This window comes from Bos grunniens, chromosome 19, assembly GCF_055505025.1.
Source record: "Bos grunniens cultivar Pamir isolate PY7600 chromosome 19, Bosgru_T2T1.0, whole genome shotgun sequence".
NCBI lineage: Eukaryota > Metazoa > Chordata > Mammalia > Artiodactyla > Bovidae > Bos > Bos grunniens.
Window position 1 is genome coordinate 26,874,483 of NC_141183.1, and position 24,564 is coordinate 26,899,046.

At 54.5% G+C, this 24,564-nt stretch overlaps 2 protein-coding genes across 6 annotated transcripts in view; both read left to right on the plus strand.

Moving 5' to 3' along the window:
- The window catches only part of ITGA3 (integrin subunit alpha 3), a 32,278-nt gene extending 29,030 nt beyond the window's left edge, over positions 1-3,248 (plus strand). For 2 of the 4 annotated variants that reach the window (XM_086355493.1, XM_086355492.1), the window contains 3 exons: positions 519-644; positions 981-1,121; positions 1,871-3,248. In XM_086355493.1, coding sequence (XP_086211619.1) covers positions 519-644; positions 981-1,091 — 237 coding nt within the window. In that variant the 3' untranslated portion in view covers positions 1,092-1,121; positions 1,871-3,248. The remainder of the gene's footprint in view (positions 1-518; positions 645-980; positions 1,122-1,870) is intronic. The other 2 variants (XM_086355491.1, XM_086355490.1) reach the window with 1 other exon arrangement.
- Positions 3,249-7,910: 4,662 nt separating this feature from the next.
- On the plus strand, positions 7,911-24,397 carry PDK2 (pyruvate dehydrogenase kinase 2). Of its 2 annotated transcripts, XM_086355497.1 has the most exons (12): positions 7,911-8,135; positions 9,340-9,439; positions 9,965-10,106; positions 17,436-17,507; positions 17,829-18,013; positions 18,492-18,581; positions 18,784-18,861; positions 21,432-21,508; positions 21,600-21,698; positions 21,869-21,976; positions 22,649-22,762; positions 23,315-24,397. In XM_086355497.1, the coding sequence occupies exons 3-12, from the start codon at positions 10,039-10,041 to the stop codon at positions 23,453-23,455; spliced, it is 1,032 nt and encodes a 343-aa protein (XP_086211623.1). In that variant the 5' UTR covers positions 7,911-8,135; positions 9,340-9,439; positions 9,965-10,038; the 3' UTR covers positions 23,456-24,397. The 2 variants fall into 2 exon arrangements, with proteins under 2 accessions (XP_086211623.1, XP_086211622.1); XM_086355496.1 differs by lacking the exon at positions 9,340-9,439.
- Positions 24,398-24,564: the final 167 nt, after the last annotated feature.

Consider the following 24,564-nt stretch of genomic DNA (forward strand, 5'->3'; position numbering starts at 1 on the left):
CTTGCAGCAACCTATGATACAGATATTATTAGCATATACCCTATTTCACAGATGAACAGAAAGGTTAAGTGACTTGCCCAAGGTCACACAGCTAGTGAATAACATAGTTAGGACTTGAACTGAGGTAGTCTGGCTCCAGAACCCATACTTTTGGCCACTCTACTATACTATTAGGTAGGCATTACAATCCTCTTAACAGAGAGCATGAAATGGAGATTCAGAGAGGTGAAATTACTTGTCCAAGGTCCCACAGCTTGTGAAGGATGGAGCTGGTACCCAAGCCTGGATGTGTGGCTCACAAACCAGACTCTGAGATCTTGGTGTCTGCCTCTAGGAGAAAGGGGAGGATAGAGGAATCTGCTCCTGTCAATGGGCTGGCAGGGGCTTTTCCAGTCCCTGTGTGCCCCCTACAGGCAGTAAATCAAACAGCAGGGTTCTGGGTCCAGCTGAAACAGGAAGGATGAGCTCAGGGCCTAAGGGGGTGGACACATGGCTGAGCCCCTTCTCACCCCTTCCAGTTTTCCGTGGACATTGACTCTGACTTGGTGGAAGAGCTGCCAGCTGAGATTGAGCTGTGGCTGGTGCTTGTGGCTGTGAGTGCCGGGCTGCTGCTGCTGGGGCTGATCATCCTCTTGCTGTGGAAGGTTAGAACACCCAGCCCGCCACTGGGACTCCCACTCTGGGACCGCCTGCCAGCAGACCCTCACCAACTCTCCCTTCATCTCATTCCTCACTTCCATCTCACCCCACCCATCACCCAAGTCCTCCCCACTCTCTCTCCAGCTCCCAGTCCTGGGTTAATGGGGGGACTTGCAAGCCGGAAAGGGGAACCAGGAGCTCCGGCTCCTGCCACATCACCAAGCTGGGGCTGGGAACCAGGCATCCAGGCTCCCCAGCCCTAAGCCCCAGTTCATGAGTGCTGCTGGCAAGAACACCCCAGCTCCCCCTGATGGCCCCTCCCCACCTCCTCCCCTCCGCAGTGCGGCTTCTTCAAGCGAGCCCGCACTCGCGCCCTGTATGAAGCTAAGAGGCAGAAGGCGGAGATGAAGAGCCAGCCGTCAGAGACGGAGAGGCTGACGGAAGACTACTGAGGGGGGCAGCCCCCACCCCGGCCCAGCTGGGTAACGCGGCCTCCGGGCCCCTTTCCCCAAGCCCCCAGCTGGCTGGGGCCTCTGACTCTCTCCTTTCTGTTCCTCTTCCTTTATGGGCCCTCTCTGCACTTCACTCTGTCCCCAGCACCACCTCCAAAGACTAGATCACTCTGTCAGTCTCCCCTCCACATCCTGGGAGAGCCTGGGGTGTCTGCTCTCACCAGCCTCCCCACTGAGTCCTTCAGGGACTTGGGACCTCAAGAGGGAGCCGTAAACCCTCCCTGTGCCCCTTATGCTTTCTGGGGATTGGAAAGGGTCAAGGCTAGGCCCCATGTTTGTAGGCCACAAGACAGACTTCAGAGTGATTGCATACTTCCATCCCCACCTCCAGAGAAGGAGGGGACTAGTAGAGCCCTTCTTCCTGGGAACCAGCACTTTTCCTCTTGGGACCCTCTTGGCCTGACAAACGGACCCCTCCCGACCTTGTGGTCACTGTAGATCCCCACCCCCCCTAGCCATTCCATCTGCAGTCTAGGCGACTGCCCCTCTGACTCCATCTGCCTCTCCCTCTCCTCTCTGCCTTCCTCAGCTCCTCCTTCCTCTGGGGTCTGGGGTGGGGAACCTTGTCCTCTTTGTCTCAGGGCAGGGAGATGGCATTGTGTTTGGGTAGGGGTCCTGGCTCTGAGGACCTCTTGGTGAGGAAGGAAGGGACTGGGCATATCTTCCCGCTGGTGTAAATGCTGGCTTCTGAGGGCCTCCCTCTTCTCCTCCTCCTCCAGTGTGACTTCTTTAAGCGGACCCACTATTACCGGATCATGCCCAAGTACCACGCGGTGAGGATCCGGGAGGAGGAGCGCTACCCACCTCCAGGGAGCACCCTGCCCACCAAGAAGCACTGGGTGACCAGCTGGCAGACTCGGGGCCAGTACTACTGACATCCTCCCTGATCACACCCTGCTCCCCCAGTGTCCCCTTCTACTATTTATCATAAGTTATGCCCCGCCAGACCACAGGGGACGCTGCCTTTGGCTGGCACCAGCAGGCTCGGGCACACACACCTTTCAAGTGCACGCACGTGCTATGTGGCCATGGCCTCCTCCCTGAAGGAAGGCTGGGGCCGTGGCCCGTGCATTGCTGAGCACTGCAGCCCTGTGCCCTGGACACACATGAGCGCGTGGGGGTCCAACTGCTGTGGACTGTGCTTGCGCACCCGAATAGTGCACGGCCATGCGTGTCCCAGCCTCTAAGTGCCAAAACCAAGCCAGAGGCCTTCTGCCAGAGCCAGGAGGAAGAGGCCCCCAATGCGGGGACCTTTCCTGTATTCACACTGGACCCATCATGAGCCATAGGCACTGGATTGACCCTGACCTCGAGATGAAAACTACCTACAAGGAGCAGCCCACAGACCCCCAGTGCAACTCTCAGCACCCATGGCAGAGAGTGGGGAGCCTGCCTGAGGTCGCTCAAGGAGGTGTTCATAGGACCTGGCATGCTCAGACCAAGAGCGGAATGAACTAGAAAAAAGGTCCCCAGGGGGGCTTTCTTTCACGAATTGCTGGGAAAACCTCTGAACTCAGCCATGGCCATTCCGCGCACTAGTAGGAAATGCAGCCTGAGGAAACAGAGATGGACATGCTGCTAGGCAGCCAGGACATGCTGTGCTGGGACCGCTCTGGGAGCATAATGGAATTCTCAACAGAGTGGGGACCGGTCCTGGGCCAAGGAGATGATGGACGGATACAGAGCAGATACCACTTCTCACCCACATCACCATCCTGACCTTGAAGGCCTGGAGGGATCTCCACGCGATCACAGAGGGAGCGACACCTGAATGTACAACAGGAAGGAAGCCCCATCATGCCCCGTCGGCCAGACCCCACTCTGCCCTCACTGACCGTGGGTTGGAGACCTAGAAGTGGAGCTCTTGGCTCTCTTTGGCTTTTGGAGCCAGTTTAGCTTTGCCTTCTCACCTGTGGCCCATTCTAGAAGTTGAGCTATTTCCAGAAAAACCTCTCCTGACCCCGGGCTGTTGGCAGGTCCCCTCCTCAGCCCCTCCCCCCTTTCATGGTACTGTAGCAGGGGAGCTCCCTCCCCCTCCTTGTGCCTTCTTTGTATATAGGCTTCTCACAGCAACCAGTAAACAGCCCCCTGTTTGTACACACTGCATCTGCCTCCATCTACCCCTACGTCTTACCAACACCATTCAGTCTGATGGATCATGATACCTAGCTGATCCCCAGGTGGACAGAGCCAGGCGCAGGGCTCTGAGAGGTTGGGAGGGTAAAGCGCTATGGCAGAGATAACAGCTCCTGTTCTCAGGGGTGCCCCAGACTTCAGGGATGCTCACCGTCCCATAACTGAGATTCAGAACATCAGATGAGGAAAAGCCCTGAGTAGACTGTATGGAATCCAAACCAGCTTCTTGGTGGACACTGGGCCAGCCTGGGGAAGGAGTAGGAGTAGAGGTAGTAGCGTGCAGGGTCTGGAAGAGGCAGGAAGCTACTCTGCCGTAGAAGCAGGTAGTTCTGGGTAATGATAGAGTGAGGCTGTGTGCACAGCTGGAGAGCTGAGAGCCCTCATCCGGTGGCTACCTTCAGATAAGAACCTGGTTACTGCCTCAGTTTCCCCACAACCAGCCCTAGATACCATGACGAGTAGATCAGATGGTGAACCAGTGACCCAAGGGTGGAAAAACTGAAAAGTTCTAGTATACACTCCCTAGCTCTGGGAGGGAGAACCAGGAGCCCTGGCCTGCAGCAGCTCTTCCGGACACACTTCTGAGCTGAGCTCACAGGCACAGAGTTGGGTCAAGCGCTCTGCTGCCTCCTCTGTGCTAAGGCTGTGGACTGTGCTCGTGCACCCTGAATGGTGCGTGGACACGCGTGTCCCAGCCTCTGCTAGTGCCAAAACCAAGCCTCAGACATGGGGGATGGAGCAAGGCTGCTTACCCTGTGACTTCTGTGTCCTAAATCGTGTCACAAGTCCTTCTGTTAACTGTTCCCAAGGACCTTTGACAAGAAGTATTAGTTGCTTAGTCATGTCCAACTCTGCGACCCCTTGGACTGTAGCCCGTGAGGCTCCTTTGTCCATGGAATTTCCCAGGCAAGAATACCGGAGTGGGTTGCCACTTTGTTCTCCAAGAGATCTTCCCAACCCAGGGACTGAACCTGGGTCTCCTGCATTGCAGGCAGACTCTTTACCATCTGAGTCACCAGGGAAGCCCTTTTGACAAGAAAGCTGGAAATTACTACTCAGAAAAGCCTAGAGGCAGATCTTCAATTCAGCTTCAGCTGCCTCAGACAGCCCCCCTGTGGCAGCTGTCTGCCCTCTACCCTCTCTATGAGAGCCCACTGCCTCACTTTCTGTGCTGGGATTTGTCAATGATTGACAGTGAAATGTCTGGTTCCTCCAAGAAAATCCCAGCCCCTACCCACAACTTCCAGGACCAGTAACCAGAGACCTCAGTTTGTTCTCCAAATCTGGGTTATTCTCTAGGTCAGAAAAAACACACATGTAGGTGGTCAAAGCCCAGCTCAAGTTGATGAGAGTTCAGTCCAGCTCGGTCCAGTCCTTGGCTGCCACTGAAGAATGAAGTGGGATCTATATATTGCTCTGACCAGTGCACAGGCCCAGCCCCCATCTCCTGTGAGCACTTGTTTGGATGAAAACATACCATCTGTCTCACACTTGCGAAAGTAAGTAGACATTTTCAGGACTGTTTCAGCTACACTTTCATGAAAGAGATCCAGCAATGCCCACTTTATAGAAAAGAACCCTGTATTATGTCAAGTTCATTGAGTTCCTTGGAGCTGCAGTACCTCCAAACACTTTAAAAGAAGTGTCTTGGCTCTTGTATCAGTTAAAAAACAAAACAAAACAACCCATCAGATGATTCTCCCTCTCCTGGGCACAGGGCTGTATTGCACTTCCTAGGTCCTCCTGGTTGGATGATGCCATTCTGGCCAACGAGTTGTCAGCCAGAGGGAAGGGGATCAGTTCTGGGCTGAGACAGTTAACTGCTGGGTGAGACTCTCTCAGTTCTGCTGCTCCTGGCTCTGATGCTGTGGATGCCTGTGTTGAAATAAAGCTTCTGTCAGTCTGAGCCCCTGAGAACGCCCCACCAACCCAAGTTGTACATACAGTGGGAAATTTGGGGATTTGCGGGCTTTGTTTCTTCCCATCACCTAACCTAGCTTGATTGATACACCACTCCACGCCACTCCCATTACCACTCTGCAGCAGTTTCTGCAGGAGGAATCTGATCCAAGCTCAGAGCCCGCATTAGGAAGTCCAGCTCGAAGGGGAAGATCATGGGAAATCTCTCTTTTACATGTAGCCTCAGAGGTTACGGCCTTTTCCTTGTTACTTTAATTTTTACAGTAGTAGTAATAGTTGCTATTTATTATTTACTGTGTGCCAGCCACAGGGCTCAGCTTTTTTACGTATAGGATTTAATATTTTCTTCTGGGCAACTTGAAGACTGCCTTCACCAATATCGTCAATGATCTAATTGCTGCTGCTGCTAAGTCACATCAGTCGTGTCCGACTCTGTGCGACCCCATAGACGGCAGCCCACCAGGCTCCCCCGTCCCTGGGATTCTCCAGGCAAGAACATTGGAATGGATTGCCATTTCCTTCTCCAATGCATGAAAGTGAAAAGTGAAACGGAAGTCGCTCAGTCATGTTTGACTCTGCGACCCCACGAACTGCAGCCCATCAGGCTCCCCCGTCCATGGGATTTTCCAGGCAAGAGTACTGGAGTGGGTTGCATTGCCTTCTCCGGATCTAATTGCTAGCTGGGTGGATTTTGGTGGTCTTAGATATCTCTGTGGCATGTCTTCCCAGTGACTCCAACTTCTCATTTCACCTTCTTTTCCCTTCAATGTGCCGTGTCTGGTGCTGGAGACAAAGCAGTGAATAAGACCAACACAGGCCCACCCTCACAGAGCTTAAAGCCTAGCTGGGGAGACAGATGAGTCGGCAGATGATTACCATGCAGTGTGTTAAGAGCTAAAAGAGTGCTAGATCAGGAGGCCTGAGGAACCTTCGGAGGGAGCCCATAACCCAGCCTGGCCAATGAGTTGTCAGCCGGAGGGAAGGGGATCAGTTCTGGGCTGAGACAGTTAATTGCTGGGTGAGACTCTCCCGGTTCTGCTTCTCCCGGCTCTGATACTGTGGAAACCTGTGTTGAGAGAAAGTTTCTGTCAGTCTGAGTCCCTGAGAACGCCCCACCAACCCAAGTTGAACATATAGTGGAAAATTTGGGGATTTGTGCGTTTTGTTACCTGCACTCCATTCAGCTAGCAATTAGGTCATTGACGATTTTGGTGAGTGCAGAAGAATGGGTAGGTGAAAGTGAGAAGAAAGAATGATCCATGGGTAGGAGACAGCATTTGCAACAGCGGGGAGATTGAAGTCTGGTTCAAGGCACTAGATAAGTATGGGTGGGACTTGAGCAGGGGAGTGTGGAAGAGATGAGGCTAGAGAGTTAACCAAAGCAGATCATGTGATAACTGGAAAGGCTCCAGTAAGAAGTGAAAGCCAAGGCTGTGAGCAAGGGAAGTAACACCTTCAGATTTGCAGTGGAAAATGGTACCTGAACCTGTTTCCTCAACTGTAAAATGGTGGTAACAGCAGCACGGTAGAGCTGTCTGGAGAATTCAATGACATGATGCATGCAGAGTGCCTGGCAAATGGGATATTATTCATTCAGCTAAGAGAGTCCCTTCCATTGTGAAGCCTTGCACACAGCTCTGCAATGGTTATAACTGCAGTCTGTTGTAACTATTTATTTACTTATGCAGCTCTCTCAAACTGAGAAATGAAACAATCAAGGCAAAAGACCATGTCCCAGTCCTGTCTGTTTCCCATTCCCAGCATATAAGCCTAGCAACTAACTATTTGGCACTTGGTGAGTGTGGGCCAAGGACTGAAGCGGAAAAACACCTCATAGGGGCAAGTGGGTGGGATGCCGGGACAGGACATATCCTGCGTTGGACAACAAGAGGACAAGCTTTGTTCCCACGAGAGATCCGGACTGCTGTGAAGTGCCGGCTGCTGCGAAGTGCCGGCTCTTGGCCTCCAGTACAGATCACCTTCCAGGACCTTTCTCTAAGAACGCTAAGTGCGAAAAAGTTTGCTTTCTCAGGTCAAATGAGTAGAGAATAATAAAATAAAGGTGGTTTTAAAAGTTCATTGTAGCCGCCGCTAGGCGTTAGTGAGGGGGTTGACTCGGTGTTTTTTAACTGGAAAAGCAAAAGGCTGCCTTGTCCTGAGCTGCTTGGATCTTTGTGGAAGTAGGTGTGTTACACGTCTATATGAGGGATGAGCATGGGCTCGCATCCCGACCCATCCACAGTCCGAGTCACAGTCATCCAGACTGGGAACCCACCAGACGCCCTGAGGGAGAGCAGGTGGGTGGAAATCAGGACAGGTGAATCGGGCCCTTGTAGGCGGAAGAGCACGCATTGAAAGCTACCGGACAATCTCCGGGCGGGCAAGTGAAGGAGATTCGGGGAGGGAACGGGGAAACGGAGTGTAAGAGGAAAGGGAATCACGGGCCTTTCGGGAGGGAGAGGTTAATCCGGGCTAGGCCGGGAGGAGGAACGCGCGTAGTGACGCCGGAGGCGGGCTCTCAGCGCTGCCTCCTGAAAACAGCAGGCCGCCCGGGGCAAACACTGGGTTAAAGGGGCGGGCCCAGGGGGGTAGCCACGTGCCGGGCCGAGAGGCTATTGGCTCTCCTGGAGTTGTTTGTGAGACGCCATTAGTGACGTCGGGGCGCCGCAACAAGCCAATTGGCCGGGTCTCGGGGGTCGAGGTGGGGAGGAGGCGGCCGCCGCGGCACCGGGCCGGACTGGGCTGAGCAGAGCGCCAGCGCTGCCCGCGCAGGGTCCAGAACCCGAGCCCTAGAAGTGGTCGCCATCGCCATGCGCTGGGTCCGCGCGCTGCTGAAGAATGCGTCCCTGGCAGGGGCACCCAAATACATCGAGCACTTCAGCAAGTTCTCCCCATCCCCGCTGTCCATGAAGCAGTTTCTGGACTTCGGTACGAGTGAGCGGGAGGCGGCTGGCACCGGGGGTCTGCGAGGGGCGGGAGTGGGGGTGAAGGAGTCGTGGTCACGAAGGGTTAACTCGGAGGCTAAGGGAGGCCGAGTGACAGGGAAGGTTTTCTTGCAGGAGTCCAGACAGGAAAGAGTTAACGGGGAGGTAGGGGCCGCTTGGGCTTGAAAGGGTTAAGGGCACCCCGGCTGAAGAGACTGGGCTGTTAGGGGGACGTGGGGGCACTGAGAAGGAGGGGGTCCACGGTGTCTTACTGGGTTTTGTGAGAAGTCTTGGAGAGGAAGGGGCAGTGAGTCAGTGCCATTGGAGCAGGAGGGTGTATCCAGGCACTGAAGGGTTACTGGGGATTGTCCTGGCGACTCTAAGAGTAAAGGTCAGAGAGGAAATGGGGGGTGTTATGGGAGTGACTAGGGGGCATTGAGAGGTGCAGCCATCGGGAAGGAGACCTGCCCTGGGGGTCTGTTAGCAGGAGGGATTCTTTCAAATGAGTCAACAGGAGAGAGGCCCTGACTGGTACATCTCCCCCCACTGAAAGAGCTGGCCCCCAGCTGTCCTGGAGGACAAGGACACTTGAAGATCAAATCTCCTGTGGCCTTGCCGTCTGTCCCCAGCTGGGTAGGGGTCCAGGACACCATGAAATGGAGTCAGACAGCTTGTACCCATCCTTGGCTGCCCCTGGGTTCCTGGGCCAGGGTCTCCTACCACCAGTGATCTGGGAGGGGCAAGGCTGTGCCAACACGGTGACTGAAACAGGCGTTGTCTGGACAGTGTCTATTCACACAGAACTTCTGTGGTGCCGGCTAGGGATTAGAAGGGGTTGCCCAGGTCTCTCAAGAGTTGAGGAGACAGTGCCTGGCTCAGGTTACAGCTGCGTCACTGATGGGAGGAGGTGGGGAGGTGGCAGCCAGGACACAGGGCATCTGTTGCCAATACTTGTTCACCTGCTTCCCTCCATATTTGAGCTCCTGCCATGTAGGAAAGCTTCCTGAGCCCACTCCCAGCCTCCAGCAGTTGTCTAGTCCAGACTGGACCCCAGTTAACAGAACTATCACAGCAGGGAGGGACTCACAGTCAAGTGGTCCACTTGGAGTTCAGTGGGTAACACAGGTCTTCAGAGGGATAGTGACATGCCCTGGGTGACAGAGTTAAAAGCAGAACCTGGACTTAGAACCCAGGTCTCCTGACTCTAGGCCATGACCTCATTCGGTCCTCTACCTGCTCTTCATCTTCAAGCCAGACCAAGAATCTAAGTATTTGGGCCCTAGTTCCCCGACCCTGTCTACCTCTCAGGTGAGTGGGCATTAATGTAGGGGCAAGTCTACTGTGGACATAAAGACCACCTGGGCCAAGATGATGCCGGGACCCTATGGCTGCTGTGGTCTGGGCATAGCTTCCCTCAGCCAGGGGAGCTCATCTCAAGGTAGGATGGGTTTCCCAGCCTCCTCTGCCCACCTAGATCAAGCCCCGCAAAGTGAGTGTCTACTAGGAGGGAAGGAAAGAGAAGAAGTGAGATAACTTGGGCTGAGGCAGCACCCAGTGGGCCCAGGGTGGCCCTGTCCCCTGTGGTTGAAGGCAAGCAGGGTTTAGCTGGAGGTGGGAAAAGGCCACAACCTCCCTAAGGGTTAGGCTGAGTGGTGTGGTGGTCACTGCATGGGTCAGGAGGGGCCCCTTGTCCTGTGCCTCCTTGTCGTCTTGTCTCTTCTGAACCTTCAGGTAATGAAGTATTTAGTGACCTGACCCCCTTCCCCACCACTAAGAGGTCTTCTGGCTCCAGTGCTTTGTAACTCTTAGGCTCACCTTTCCCTCTGCCACCAGGGTCCAGCAATGCCTGTGAGAAAACCTCGTTCACTTTCCTCAGGCAGGAGCTGCCTGTGCGCCTGGCCAACATCATGAAGGAGATCAACCTGCTTCCTGACCGGGTGCTGAGCACACCCTCGGTGCAGCTGGTACAGAGCTGGTGAGACCCTTGGCTAGATCCCCATGCCCCCCACTCCACTGTCAGATGTCCGATGCTCCCAGCAGCCTTGCAGGGGGTGGGGAAAGAGGAGAGGCACAGGGACTTTGAGAGGTAGGGGAGTTCTCACAGTCAAGTGGGAATCCTAGGCCATAGCAGGGACTCAGATCAAGCTTCCAGCCTCCATGTCTCTGAGACAGCACTATACCCACCACTCTCCATTCTCTGGAAAAGGAAATCATCATTTTCACACCAAAACCCAAATCAGGCTCATGTCAACATTTGCCACCAGCCCTGACCCTGAAAATCTAGCACCTATTAGATAAAACATCTAGCTGGGGCAACTTTGTGGGAAACAGGAAGAAGTGAATCTTCAAATTGTATAATCCAAACAAATCAGCCTGTTTTGGATGTTGGAAAACACTGAGATAGACACAAGGATGGCACAGTACCAACCCCAAAGAGCTTTAGATGGGCAAAGAGCAAAAGTTTATTGCACAGAGCAGCAATAGCAGAGAGAAATTCTCAGTAAAGTTTACTCAAAAACTTTGTCCAGAGATAAGTATTAAAAACTGAATGACATTAACCAAAGGCCAATCACATGAAGGATAAACAAAAATGTGCTTTGTAACTGGGTGTGTGAGTAGCTAATCGTGGTTAATCTTCAGTGGCATGTGTGCAGAAATCTCTTGCCTGTTATTCTGGCTGTGGCAGGTCTGGTACTACTGTGGTTTCCTTTTCGATTCGGGGCATCCACACCCACTTGGAGCTGAGTGCTGCATTAGGTTAGGGAAACAGCAGCCGAAGCTGCTCCTCAGGAGCCCATGATCTCATGGGGAGAATAAAAGGGGCAACCTGAAGAGGTCCATAATGGCAGGAGCAGTAAGCTACTGAAGAGTTTGTTTTCTTTAAATTCAAAGCAAAATAAGATTATTTTAAAATAACATTGGTTTCTTTCCCTCACTGAAGAAGTATGATATGCCCACTTTGACATTTGGAGAACACAGAAAAGTAGATAAAAGAAAATGTCAACCACTTCCCTCCACCCTCTAACCAAACATTCAGGTTTTGTAAGTGCGCTTTGTTGATGCCCTTCCAGCTTTTTTCTGTGCGTGAATGTGCTACAAATGACTTATTCTAACTAAATGAGGATAAAGTAAGGAAAGACCAGGCACACGGTCTGTGCACAGTGAATTTCAGTTGAATCAGAACATTGTGGAGAAGATGAAATGGAGGCAGAGAGGGGGTGACGTGTCACTGGGCCTTATAGGTTGCCTAAGTGAACTTTGACCTAGAAAGAAGGGTAGCACATTCAGACCAAAGGAACTGCTTGTGCAAAGGTGTGGAGGCAGGAGACAGCCCGGCTAGGGCATCCAAGCACTCACTTTATGGACAGGGCACTGTTAGCGCAGGTGATGAAGGTGGGTGGTGGGGACAGAGGGCAGAGCCTGATTTTTATGTGGCACAATGAGGTCACCCCTCACTGGGGCCTATCCCTTAAAGGTCCAGGACCTCTGAGCCAACCGGCATTTCCTGCCATGGGGCAGCGTGGAAGGCATGGGGAGGAGACAGAAGGTGCCATCTGTTCTCTCCAGCCCTCCTCCGGCTCTGTCCAGCTGAGTGACCTGGCTGCCTTTCCAGCTGATCCTTAACTCCAGGGCAGGGTTTCTCGGGCCCGTCCTTGGACACTTGTTTCCTTGAAGAGTCAGGGGACGTGGGGGGGGAGGGCAGGGAGGTGCTGATGGCCCGTGATGCCCCCAAGGCCCATAGAGCCCCTTCTTTTTTAAAAACTATTCATTTATTATGTGCTGTGTTGCGTCTGAGCTGTGGCACGTGGGATCTTCCCTGTGTCATGGGGGATCTTTCATTACGGCACATGGATTCTCTACTTGCGGTGCAAGGGCTCAGTGGTTATAGCACACAGGCTGAGTTGCTCTGTGGCATGTGGGATCTTAGTTCCCTGACCAGGGATCGATCCCATGTCCTTTGCATTGCAAGGCAGATTCTTAACCACTGGCGCATCAGGGAAGTCCCGGAGTCCCTTCTTGAAAATCAGTTACACACGTCGGGGCTTGGCCTGACTTAGTTCTTCTCTCAAAGCTGGGAAGTAATGACCAGCAGGAGAGAGTGAAGTGAGACAAGAGGGAATGCTTCCCAGTGGATGATTCATTTAGAGGAGAGCAGGCCAAGGTATTGCTAGAGTGTGCTGACGCACTGAAGAGACAGCCTGCTGAGACTGTTTGCAGAGAGTGAGCATCAACCGCAGCAAGAGAGATTGTGGTCTGAGGGAAGGAAGGACTTCCTGAAACAGACCTCCCTCTCCATAGGAACCCCCTTGCCAGCTTGGATGATGGAAGTGGTGGGGGTAGGCAGTTTCACGAGAGGAAGGGGACAACCTACCAGAGAGCATGCCAAGAGGGCTACTGGCCTCAGAGACTGATGAGTGAGCAGTAAAACTTTTCCTTTGGAAATGGACAAGACCTGCGCACGTGCTATCGGTAACAGTGGTGGCAATATTTAACATGTGGCAACAGCTAATGGAGTTTCTACTCAGCTGGGGAGAGGTTCTAGGCAGGAATCACTGTGGGCAAGTGGGGAATTCCTATTTCTAAACGAACCTGATGGATTATTTCAACTGGACTCACTTGGGGTCATGGGATCCTGTTTTGGAGGTGACTGGAAGGTAAAGGAAAGCCCTGGGTATAGCACCGGCATGCCTGACTTTGAGGCTTGGCTTTTTGTGCTTGACTTTTGTGCCAGACTTAACGTTTGGCCAACCACATGGCCCCTCTGAGTCTCGGCTTCCTCATCTGTAAAATGGGTGAGATGCCACTGCTGTATGTGGAAGTACACGGAACTCTACACACGAGTGATGTCTGTGATCTTCCGGCAGCAACACCTTCTGGCCAAAGAGAATGTGTTGTGGCAGAGGTTCTCTTAAGAGTGTAGTCATGGCATGGTGGCAGACGACAGTGACAGAGGCAGACACACCGGAAGGCCTGCTGGCGATCAGGAGCTGCTCTGAGCCTGTCCTTACTCACTGACCCTTCACAACAACCTTGCGAAGTAGGCCTTTTTATCACCCCTGTTTTGTAGATGAAGAAACTGAAGTTCAGAGAGATTAAGAAACTAGTCTGAGCTCATCAGGTAGTAAGTGGTAGAGCTGGGATTACAACCCAGGCTGTGTGATCTGGAGGCTGTGCTCACAAAGGAAAGGGAGAGAGCCGTGTTCTGGAGGAGTCAGAGATTTCTAAGCAAAGCAGGTCAGTGGAAAAGTAGATTTTCTTTACAGAGATTGTTTGATGGCTAGTGTTGCGGGGGTCCAGAGGGGTAACCTTGACATCTCGCTGGGGAGAGTGACAGGCTGACAAAGGGCACGGAGTTGGGGATGTATCTGGAAAATGGAGGGTTGAGTGAGAGTTGCAGAGTAGAATCAAATGACAGTGAGTCACTCCTGTGACCAGTAGTGCCTTTGCAGGGGTGTAGTATGGGAAGGGGGTAAGAGTGGGTGCCTCAGCACCTTCTCATGAACCTCCCTTGCCTCAGCAAGGTATGTGGACACCAGACCCAGTAATCTTTGCCCTTGAAAAGAATCACCACCTCACTGGTTCCGGGCACCCAGGGCCTGCTCTGTGCCAGGCCCAGGGCTGTAGCCAAAACCTGCCATTGAATCCCTCAGCCATCACTTACGTATTCAGAGTGGAGGCCGGCCACCAGCATCGCCTCCTCTAATCTGTTCCTGCTCCTGCGAGGCCCACTTCACACAGTGGGACTGGGAGCAGTGCCATCAGCAATGGGACCCGGGTCGGCCTGGCTCAGGGCCGCACCCAGCGCCCCTCCGCAGGCAGCTTCCAGACACCAACACGCCTCCACCTCTCCCCTCCTCACAGGGCCTTTGTCTTGTTCACACCCTGGTCCCCAGCGGCTGTGGACACGACTGTGCACACACACCCACAGGCGCCCAGATTCACACCGGCTCCCCACTCCTCTGCCCACACAAGCCTGCGCGTGCCTCCTCCCCCTCTGCCAGATGCTCATTCCGACACCCCTAGCCCAGGCTCATCCACACACACTCACACAGGCACACACGTGCGCCCTCCTCCCACCAAATCCCACCCCTCCCCCCTGCCAAATCCAGGGTTCTGGATTGGCTGGAAAGCCCCAGAAGGCAGGGTCTGGGGCCTCCACGTGACTTGGTAGAGGGGAGGTGGGGACACTCCAGCTGTCACCCAGGAAGTCCTGGGCAGCCTTGGTTACTGCTGAGGTCGACAGGCCAGGCCTTCCTGGAGCTTCACCTTGGCCCCACTGCCTGTTCTGCCAGGCCCAGGGCAGGTGACAGCTCTGTCGTTGCATCACTGCTCCAGACTAAGCCCAGCTCTTTCTCTGACCGGCCAGGGTGGGCAGCCCTGGAGCCAGCATCACTCCCTCCCCAGCATCTTTCCCTTTTCAGGACCACGGGTGAGGTCTGGCCTGCCAGACTCTTGAGGGGTTTCAGGCCCAGTCACGGTTCCCCTGGTAGAATTCTCATCATCCATCCTTCCTGGAGTACACCCAGGACCACTCCCCTGCTGGAATGTCCCCCAGAGGAAGGCGGGCAGAGATTCTAATCCCTGCTTCACAGTCCAGGAGACTGAGGCCTGAATGAGGCTGCAGCTCTCCCCAGAGCCCTGCCAGCTGGCGCTCCCACTGCCAGTCCATCCTGGTGTCCTTTATTTTACTTCAAGCTACCCTCCTTGGTGGTTCATTAGGCAGCCACGGTGGGTGGGGCTACCAGCGAGAGCGCTCATCCTGTCACCGACCCCCAATCCTGGCCTAGCTGGTCAGAGCCCCGTAGTTCCAACCTCCTCCCTCTCTATTTGCCCCGGGCCTTGGGAAGGGGTTCCTGGGCACCTATCCCCCCAGCTGGTCTCCTGTCTCTCCTGTCTCTGTCTGTTCCCACCATTGCATACTTGCAGATCCTCCTCTCAAATCCCCTCTCCCTCTAAGAGTCACATGAGCATGAAGCTTTCTTTTGGGCATGGGATCCAGGGATCTGGAGTAACACAGGCCTGTGAGAGAGCATTCCAGCTCTGCATGTTGACTTGCTTATCTGTAAAACGGGTCCAGCAGTAGCATACACACCACAGAGTCATTGTGGAGGTTAAACTAAGGGAGCACAGAGCAGAGCCTAGCACAGGGCCAGCACCGTAGATACTGGCCGCCCTCACCGTGGACATCAGCAGCATCACTGTTAGGACCAATATAGACTGTGAGCACTTGGCCATGTGGTGTAGACTGGCATCAGACAGACCTGGGTTTGAATCCCAGTGTGAATGCTTACTGTGTGACCTCAAACATATTATCTGCCCTCTCTGAGCTGATTTCCTTATCTGCAAAAGGGGGAAATAGCACACGCTCAGAGATGAAAGCCCCTGCATAGACTCTGAACACTGCTACTGCTGCTGCTAAGTCACTTCAGTCGTGTCCGACTGTGTGACCCCATAGACGGCAGCCCACCAGGCTCCCCCGTCCCTGGGATTCTCCAGGCAAGAACACTGGAGTGGGTTGCTGTTTGCTTCTCCAATTCATGAAAGTGAAAAGTGAAAGTGAAGTCACTCAGTCGTGTCTGACTCTTAGCGACCCCATGGACTGCAGCCTACCAGGCTCCTCCGTCCATGGGATTTTCCAGACAAGAGTACTGGAGTGGGGTGCCATTGCCTTCTCCGGACTCTGAGCATAGGTGAGCACTAATGGTCACTGGGTAAGCATCGGCTATTGTTATTCTCCAGGAATTCTGAGGTGAGGCCGTAGGGGGCTGCTCTGACTGTCTGCTGGGGCGCTGAGGATGGTGAGGGGGTTCCAGGGAGAGCTGATCACCTCTGCTCTCTGGGCTCCCCTACCAGTGACTCTGCCACCTCCTGCCAGGCGCTGTGTTGGGCCCTGTGTGGGGAAGGCGGGCAGCAGCAGCAGGGCTGGGAAAGCCCCATCTGTTCTCCGCGGCTGTCCGGAGCGTGACAGATTCAAACATGGTATGATTCAGAGCCTGTGCCCAGGGTAACCAGGAGGAGTGTGTCACGTGCCACCCAGGGACTAAGAGGGCTCACTCAGCTGTTGACAGTGTCTGAGCCACTGTACATAACGAGAGCAAGCATTTAAAGTGCTCAGTATTTGCTAGGCACTGTGTTAATTACCACATTTCATTCTCAGCACAAAGCAGTGATAGCAGTAGGTACAATACCCTCCCTTTCTCTGATAAGGAAACTCAGGCCCAGAGAGGTTCCATGACTTCCCAGAGCCACACAGCTCAAAGTGGAAAAGCCCAGCGTGGGACTTGCAGGGCCAGCTTCAAAGCTAGCTCTTTCACTGTCTTCTCTGCTGGGTTAAGCAAGAGAGGGGAGACTGGCAGTAGGTGAAGGGAGCAGGGCACTCCAGGCAGAGAGAACCACGGACCGAGGGGCTGAGCCTCTTTGAGCAGCCAACACTGTATAGTGGCAGAAGCGCCGGAGGCCTGTCTTCACCGCCCAGCTGCGGAACTGCCTCAGGCCTCAGTTGCGGAGACTGTGAAACGGGGCTCATTCCTGCTGTTCTTACTGTTAAGGTCAAAGCCCTGCGTACAGGGGACTTTGGACTGTGGTGGGAGCTCTTCAAGAGGGACTGTTAGGCCCCCAGGGCCCTCCCTGGTCAGACTCTCAGTGGCCCCTCCTTCCTGCCCCTGAAGTGTTTCTGCCAGAGAGAGGCTCAGCTCTCCGCCTTCCCCAAGAGAGTGAACTGCTGTAGGCTGAGGTGTCGGTAGGAAAGCAGTGTCTCCCCGCCTCCCAGTGGGGACGGGGCGGGGGTGGGGGGACAGTGGCTCCAGTTTGGCAGCGTCTAGGCATCTGGGCCCCTTTAGGCTCTCCGTGGGCTCCAGCCCCACCCCGTGTCAGAGCTGGGCATGCCCAGTCCCCACCAACTCCCCCTCACCTCGTTTTTCCCACCCACCATTTAAAATCTAGTTCCCTAGGAATTGGGAATAGGATGACAGCTCCTGGTGTCCAGAGTCGGCGTGTGAGGATGTCTCCTTGAACCCCTGCTCTGTGAGAGCGCTGGGCTGGCCCGTGGGATACAGCAGCGACCCTGCAGGCAGACACCATGACGGCTGGGGAGGCTGAGTGCCTTGCTGTCACTGCTGGTCTTGGGCAAGGCCCCCTCCCCAGTCTGGGCCTCAGTCTTCTCACCAGGAGCCCTGTGGGTGGGGTGGCCACCAAGCCCCTTTGAAGACTGCTATTCTAGGACAGCAAAGCAAAGGCCCTCTGAGAACCAACAAATGGGGGCCTGGCCCTGAGCTAAGGTGGTGCCCCCTCCCCTCCTGTACAGGTATGTCCAGAGTCTCCTGGACATCATGGAGTTCCTGGACAAGGACCCTGAGGACCATCGGACCCTGAGCCAGTGAGTGAGGCCCTGGCTAGGGGCGGGAGGGCAGGTGTGACCCACAGCCCCAGGGACAGAAATGCCCGTAGGATGACGGAAATGTCCCTGTCCTTGGGGATATCCAGGGTGAGTAGGGAGACAGCCCTCAATCCTTGTGTGTCTGGTGGGGGGAGCCCAGGACCCACCCTGTGGAGCTCCCAGGCTGTCAGGCAGGCAGTGGGACGGCCTTCTGGAGGAGTGGGCTGGGAAGAGTTGAGTGGGTGAAGGCACTGTGGAGAGAAGGGCAGAGCCGGGACAGGCTGAGGGTGTCCTAGAGCCAACATCTCCCCCTGCTCGCAGGTTCACTGACGCCCTGGTCACCATCCGGAACCGCCACAATGACGTGGTGCCCACAATGGCTCAGGGCGTGCTGGAGTACAAGGACACCTATGGCGATGACCCCGTCTCCAACCAGAACATCCAGTACTTCCTGGACCGCTTCTACCTCAGCCGCATCTCCATCCGCATGCTCATCAACCAGCACAGTGAGCGGGCGCAGGGCCATTCACTGTTCAGAGGTTTACAGAAAGCAGAACTCTGTGGAATACCACTCTTTCTGTGGTATTCATAACAATCTCGTTACACTAGGAAACAGGTGGTTTTCTAGAGTTTCTTATTCTAGGAGAATTAACTATGAGTGCTGCAAAATCATAGCCAATCATTAAATACACAAGATGGTAAAAATTATTTTAATGTATAGCAAAAGAGAAGAATTAAATATAACGTAGAATGTGTGGGAACGAGACTTCTGAGAAGAAGAATGTTTCAGGCCTGCAAAGGTCCAAACTGGCCTGATTCGAGGTTATAGGGTCTGGTCAGAGGAGAGAGGGTAGGAGGGTGGGAAGGGGGTGTTAGAGTCAGAAGTGTTAGAAATAGAGGTGGGGTCCTGGAGAGCCAGGGGAAGAGGGAGGGAGCGCTGAGGCACATGGCCTCGCCAACTGTACCCACCGTTTCTGCCTGTAGCCCTGCTCTTTGATGGCAGAACTAACCCTGCCCACCCCAAACACATCGGCAGCATCGACCCCAACTGCAATGTCTCTGAGGTGGTGAAGGGTGAGTCGTCCTCACTGTGCCTGGCGCACAGAGGAGCCCCAGTGAACCCCCAAGTTTACCTGGCCAGAGGGTGACCCATTCCCCAGTGGGTGGGGGCCACATCCCCATGGGTTTAATGTTGGTGGCACCCACTGTTGATACCAAGAGAATTGCCTGCTGTGGGGAGGCCACCCCATTCTCTGATGACCTCTGCTTCTCTCAGATGCCTACGACATGGCCAAGCTCCTGTGTGACAAGTATTACATGGCCTCTCCTGACCTGGAGATCCAGGAGATCAACGGTGAGCGAATGAGGCTGTGTGTGTCTAAGGGCTGGGGACATGGGAGAGGGAAGTGATGTAGGAGTCAGGAAACGAGGGAGAAGCAGAGCTATTATATTATTATTATTATTAATTTATCTAGTAAATATTTATTAAGCAGTAAACACAACAGGCTAGGTCCCTGTTCCCATGGAGTCACATTCTTGGTGTTGGGGAAGTTGGGGAACGGGGCCTTTAGCCAGTGAGTACATAATAAACAAGCTAATTTCAGTATGATATGTGACAGAAAGGAAACAAAATGAGATATCCTGACAGGCATGGGTAGGAGCAGCGTATTATGGGATGTCAGTTTGGCTGTCCTCCCGGATCCAAAAATGCTTAATTTGAGAGGTTTTCTCTCACTAGCCCCTGGGATAGAATGGCCAAAGCCGGCTATACCCCCTCACGTCCCAGTTGCAGCCTGGCGAAGTTTTGGGAAAGAGGATGTGGAAGGCAGAGCCTGGGAGTTGATCACACCACTTCCCTGAGTCTCCCAGCTGCAGAGGAGGCTGAGAATTTAGTCTCTAGCTGGGCAGTTCGGAGAAGGCAATGGCACCCCACTCCAGTACTCTTGCATAGAAAATCCCATGGACGGAGGAGCCTGGTGGGCTGCAGTCCATGGAGTCGCTAGGAGTCGGACACGACTGAGCGACTTCACTTTCACTTTTCACTTTCATGCATTGGAGGAGGAAATGGCAACCCACTCCAGAATTCTTGCCTGGAGAATCCCAGGGACAGGGGAGCCTGGTGGGCTGCCGTCTCTGGGGTCGCACAGAGTTGGACACGACTGAAGCGACTTAGCAGCAGCAGCTGGGCAGTTACATGCTAGTTAAAACTTTGGGGGAGGCAGGCGTCTATTACTAAAAGAAGAAAGGGAATGATGGACACAGAGGATGGCTACAAGGGTCCTACTTTGGATGGAGTAGTTGAGAAACAGAAGGACCAGTGTGGTGGGGTTAGGAGATTGAAGGGGTGAGGGGCGGGAGAGAGAAGCTGGGCACGCAGGGCCCGTGGGCTACAGACGGGAGCTGGGATTTTGAGAAACCACTGGAGGTTTGAGGCACAGTGATGACAGGATCTGAGTAACATTCTAAAGATTAATTTAGAGGTTGGAGGAGGCAGGAGAGGACCCAGGAAGAGCAGTTAGGAGGTCACTGCAGGTTTAGGCAAGGGGAGGGGAAGGCAGCAGAGAGGAAAAGAAGGGGGTGAACTGGATAAACACCTTGGAGGTGGAGGGGTGAGGAGGCCCAGAGACCTGGAAGCTACCTCTCCCCTCCCCACCCCCCCCTGCTGCTCAGCCACTCTGGCCTGTGAGCTACCTCTCCCCTCCCCACCTCCCCCTGCTGCTCAGCCACTCTGGCCTGTGAGCTACCTCTCCCCTCCCCACCCCCCTGCTGCTCAGCCACTCTGTCTCCCCTCCCCACCCCCCTGCTGCTCAGCCACTCTGGCCTGTGAGCTGCCTCTCCCCTCCCCACCCCCCTGCTGCTCAGCCACTCTGGCCTGTGCGCCAGAAACCTGAGGTGCCCATGCCTCTGTGCCTGCAAGTCGCACTGCCCGTATCCTAGTCTTCCCTTAAGAACTGTTCAAGTCCAGCTCCTCTGCAAAGCCTCCCCAGACCTCCCAGAGAGGAGTTAGGCCCTGCCTGCCCCCAGTGGACCTCTACATTGCGCTGTTTAAATTACTTGGGGGCAGAAACCGAAGGGCAGAGACAGGCCGCTTTACTTCCGGATCCCCAGGGTCAAGCCCAGAGCCTCGCACACAGCTCTGGGTACACCTGATGTGAAAGTGAGGTGTGCGTTTCTCTGTCTAGACATGAATTTCTGAGAGGGTGGGGCTGAATTTTATTCAACTTTTTGTCTCCGCTTGCCTAGCACAGGGCCTCAGATTCCCTCATTCATTGATCTGTTGCACATTTATTTAGTTTCTGCTACATACAGAGCTCTGTGCCAGGCACCAGGAAGATACTCAGTCCCTAAAACCAAGAAACTCTCCAGGTTAGAGTGATTCTTAGGAAGTAGGATGCTGGTGTCAGGATCACCTGGGTAGCCCCTTCCTCTCTCCCCTGGGTGAAAAGCTCTCCAGGGGATTCTGGTATCAAGGTGAATGCTAATAGGCTAGGTATAGCATAGATAGATAGATACTATTTGAGTGGATAAATGATGAACAAATGGATAAACAGTGGATGAATGGAAGGATGGATCTGTACTCTGAATGAATGGATAGATGGAAAAGATAGACGTTTGAACAGATGAATAGACTGGAAGACAATTGGATGGTTGGATGGGTAGATAGAGGAATGAATGGATGTTGAATGGATTGATGAATGGGTGGATACTGGATGGATGGATGGACAGACACTATGATGGATGGATATTACATGGAGAGGTAAATGGATGAATGGACACTGAATGAATGAATAGATGGATGAACGAATGAGCAGACGGATGGACCATGGATGGTGGTTGAGTGCTGGGTGTTGGGTGCTGGTGAATGAATGCTGAATGGTGACCTCTTGACAATCTCCTGATCTTTGGTCTGGACTTCCCTGGCAGCATCCAACTCCAAACAGCCGATTCACATGGTCTATGTCCCCTCCCACCTCTACCACATGCTTTTTGAACTCTTCAAGGTGAGGAACCTGGGGGACGCTCCTTTGGGAGGGTGGGGGGTGGTTCGGTCTAGGCTGCTCTCACTGTATCTTACCACCTTTCCCTCTGCAGAATGCCATGCGGGCGACTGTGGAAAGCCATGAGTCCAGCGTCACTCTTCCGCCTGTCAAGGTCATGGTGGCCTTGGGCGAGGAGGACCTTTCCATCAAAGTATGTGACCCTTGACTTTGAGAGCCCGAGAGCAGTGGTATGGAGACTTCCCTCCTGCCAGGAGATGGGCTTAGGGAAGACGCTGGGGGTGAGGAAGACCTGAGAAGAGCAGGGGTGCGGTGTGGAGAAAACTGAGGTCTAGAGACCCTGACATGTCCTGTCTCCCCTAGATGAGTGACCGAGGTGGGGGTGTTCCCTTGAGGAAGATTGATCGACTCTTCAGTTACATGTACTCCACAGCCCCCACGCCCCAGCCCGGCACAGGGGGAACCCCACTGGTGAGCTGGCTTCACTCCAGTTCCCCCCGACCTCCTGAAGAATGCCTGTCAGTCTTCTGGTCTCTTCTTACCAAACTGTCACACATGCCCGTCACTCGCTTCCCTACCTCCCGTGCTCCCTCATCCTGTGGGCTGTGTGTGACGTCAGTCAGCTCTTCCGGGTCTGGGCCTCCTTGTTCCTCCTCCCTCTCCGCAGCCTGCGCCTCCCTACCTACCTGTGGGTGTCTGTCTGTCACCTTGCCTCAGTTCTCCCCGTCCTCTCTCTCTCTCCTCAAGTAACTACCTCTCTCTTGGCATTGTTCATCTCACCAGCACCTCCGTGTCCATTCCCAGTGGAATAGGCGGAGCTAAGTGTGGGAAATAGAGACAAAGAGGTGCCCAGTGACCTGCGCAGACGCCTAACTACCAGGGCCAGCCTCCTCTCCTGCCCTGCTCGCTGCTCCCCACCCCCACCATGCCCTGCAGCCTTCCTCCCCCACTGGACTGATTTCCCCCTCCCTACAGTCCCCATCTTGTCTCCGAGCTGTCCCTCTCTCCTGTCCCCTCCTCACCCTGGTGCTGGGAGCCCCCTGTACGACCTGAGCTTAGCCATCCTCACCCAGCATATAGGTCTCTGCAGCTCCAGGGAGCCCAGGCCGTGTCTCAGCGCGCTCCTTTCCCACCTCCTTGCAGGCTGGCTTCGGGTATGGGCTCCCCATTTCCCGCCTCTATGCCAAGTACTTCCAGGGGGACCTGCAGCTCTTCTCCATGGAGGGCTTTGGGACCGACGCTGTCATCTATCTCAAGGTGAGGGCCCCTGCCTGCAAAGCCCGCCCAAGGGGCGGGGGTGGGTTGCTGACAGGTCGGGCCTGTTCTTAGGTTTCTTTTCCATCCCTCCAATCTTTTCCTGATTTCAGACTGAGAATCAGAGCAGAGCTATAGTTCCCCAGCCACCAGGCACTCCTAAGTTGGCAGGCAGGTTTAGGGAGTCTGTGGTACATGAATGAGACCCTGTTCTGGGAACCCTTGACTTGTGAGGAAGCATGGAGAACTCATTCAGCTCAGGGGGCAACATAGGCCCAGAGCTGGTGACCTTCTTCAAGGTCACACAGCCTGCCTCCTCCCTCTCCCACCCTGACCTTTAAGTGAACAGCCTTTTTAAACAGAGCAAGCCACAGAAGGGACAGACGCTTTTATGGGTCTTTCTGGTTTAGTCATCTCAGCCAGGGTGGCACCTGGCTGGACTGACATGTGGGCCATAGTCAGTGGCCGCTGGAGCCCACCGCTGGGCAAGGGTGGTCCGCCAGGGAGTGGGCAAGGTGCAGGAAAGCAAGAGAGGCTGACCTTGATGCCCCTCAGGCCCTGTCCACGGACTCAGTGGAGCGTCTGCCTGTCTACAACAAGTCAGCCTGGCGCCACTACCAGACCATCCAGGAGGCCGGCGATTGGTGTGTGCCCAGCACGGAGCCCAAGAACACGTCCACGTACCGTGTCAGCTAGGAGCTACCGCACTCACCTACACCCAGGAGAATGGACTGCTGTCGCTGGGTCCGGCCACCGTGGTGACCCTCCCCATTCCCCGCCCCCCCCAGGTGCAGGAGGCTCTCCCTATTGACCAGCTTCTGTCTTCAGAAATCACTGCAGTGACCAGTCTGTGGTGGCCCCTAAGTGCCAATCTCTGTCTCCATGGAGACCCCTTGGTGGTCTCCCTGGGTCCAGTCTCTGTGGGCAACACCTGAGGATTGAAGGATGTCTCCATCCTGATGGGGTGTTCCAGAGATAGGTTTCCATGGCAGTCTTTCTTTCTGAGCCCAGAACTGCCACTTCTCTGCCAGGGGCCCTAGGTCCCCCTCGCTGCCCACCACAGCCCTGGCCTTCCAAGTGGACGCCCCTGCTTGCCTTACTGTCCTGGCCCATGCCGGTACCCTGGCGCTGGTCTGGTGTCAGTGTTGGGAAGGGGCCAGGTGCCTGCCACATCTGGGGTAGTGGGAGGGAACCCCTGATTGGGAATCTGGTCCTATAGTCTCTCCCTCCTCTCTAAGGTCAAAGGTAGGAGGGAGGGGTTTCTCATCTGGGGCTCACCCCTAAAGCCGAATTATCTGGGAGGACACAGAGGTCAGCCACCCAACCTCTCCTCCCTGTAGGTAACCCCAGCAATGTTTCTGCCACCTCCTGAGCCCTTCCCCTGCATGTCCTCATGTGCATACACCTACCCACCACCCACGGTCCCTCGTGAGCTCCAGACCCCAACTCCCACTGTGCCTGGACATGCGTGTGCTTGGGGTGGCTTTCTCCCTAGGATGTTGTGTGTATATAGCTAGTTTTATAGCCCCAAAAGCCTCTACCCTTCCCCTTAGCACACAGGGGGTTAAAGTTGTGTGCTCCTCCCAGTGGCTATGATGGTGACAGTGACATCTACAGTAAAGAGGAGATGGAATGAGACTGTGGCCCATCTGCTTTCCTGGGGGAGGGAGATCCTCTTGTACAAATGTATGCAGACTGCAGTCCCTGTGATCAACACGCGACATGCTGAGGACAAGACCCGGTGCATGCCAAGTACAACAGTGGCCAGAGCCGTCCGTTCGGAATACTTGACAGGGCGGCACCCA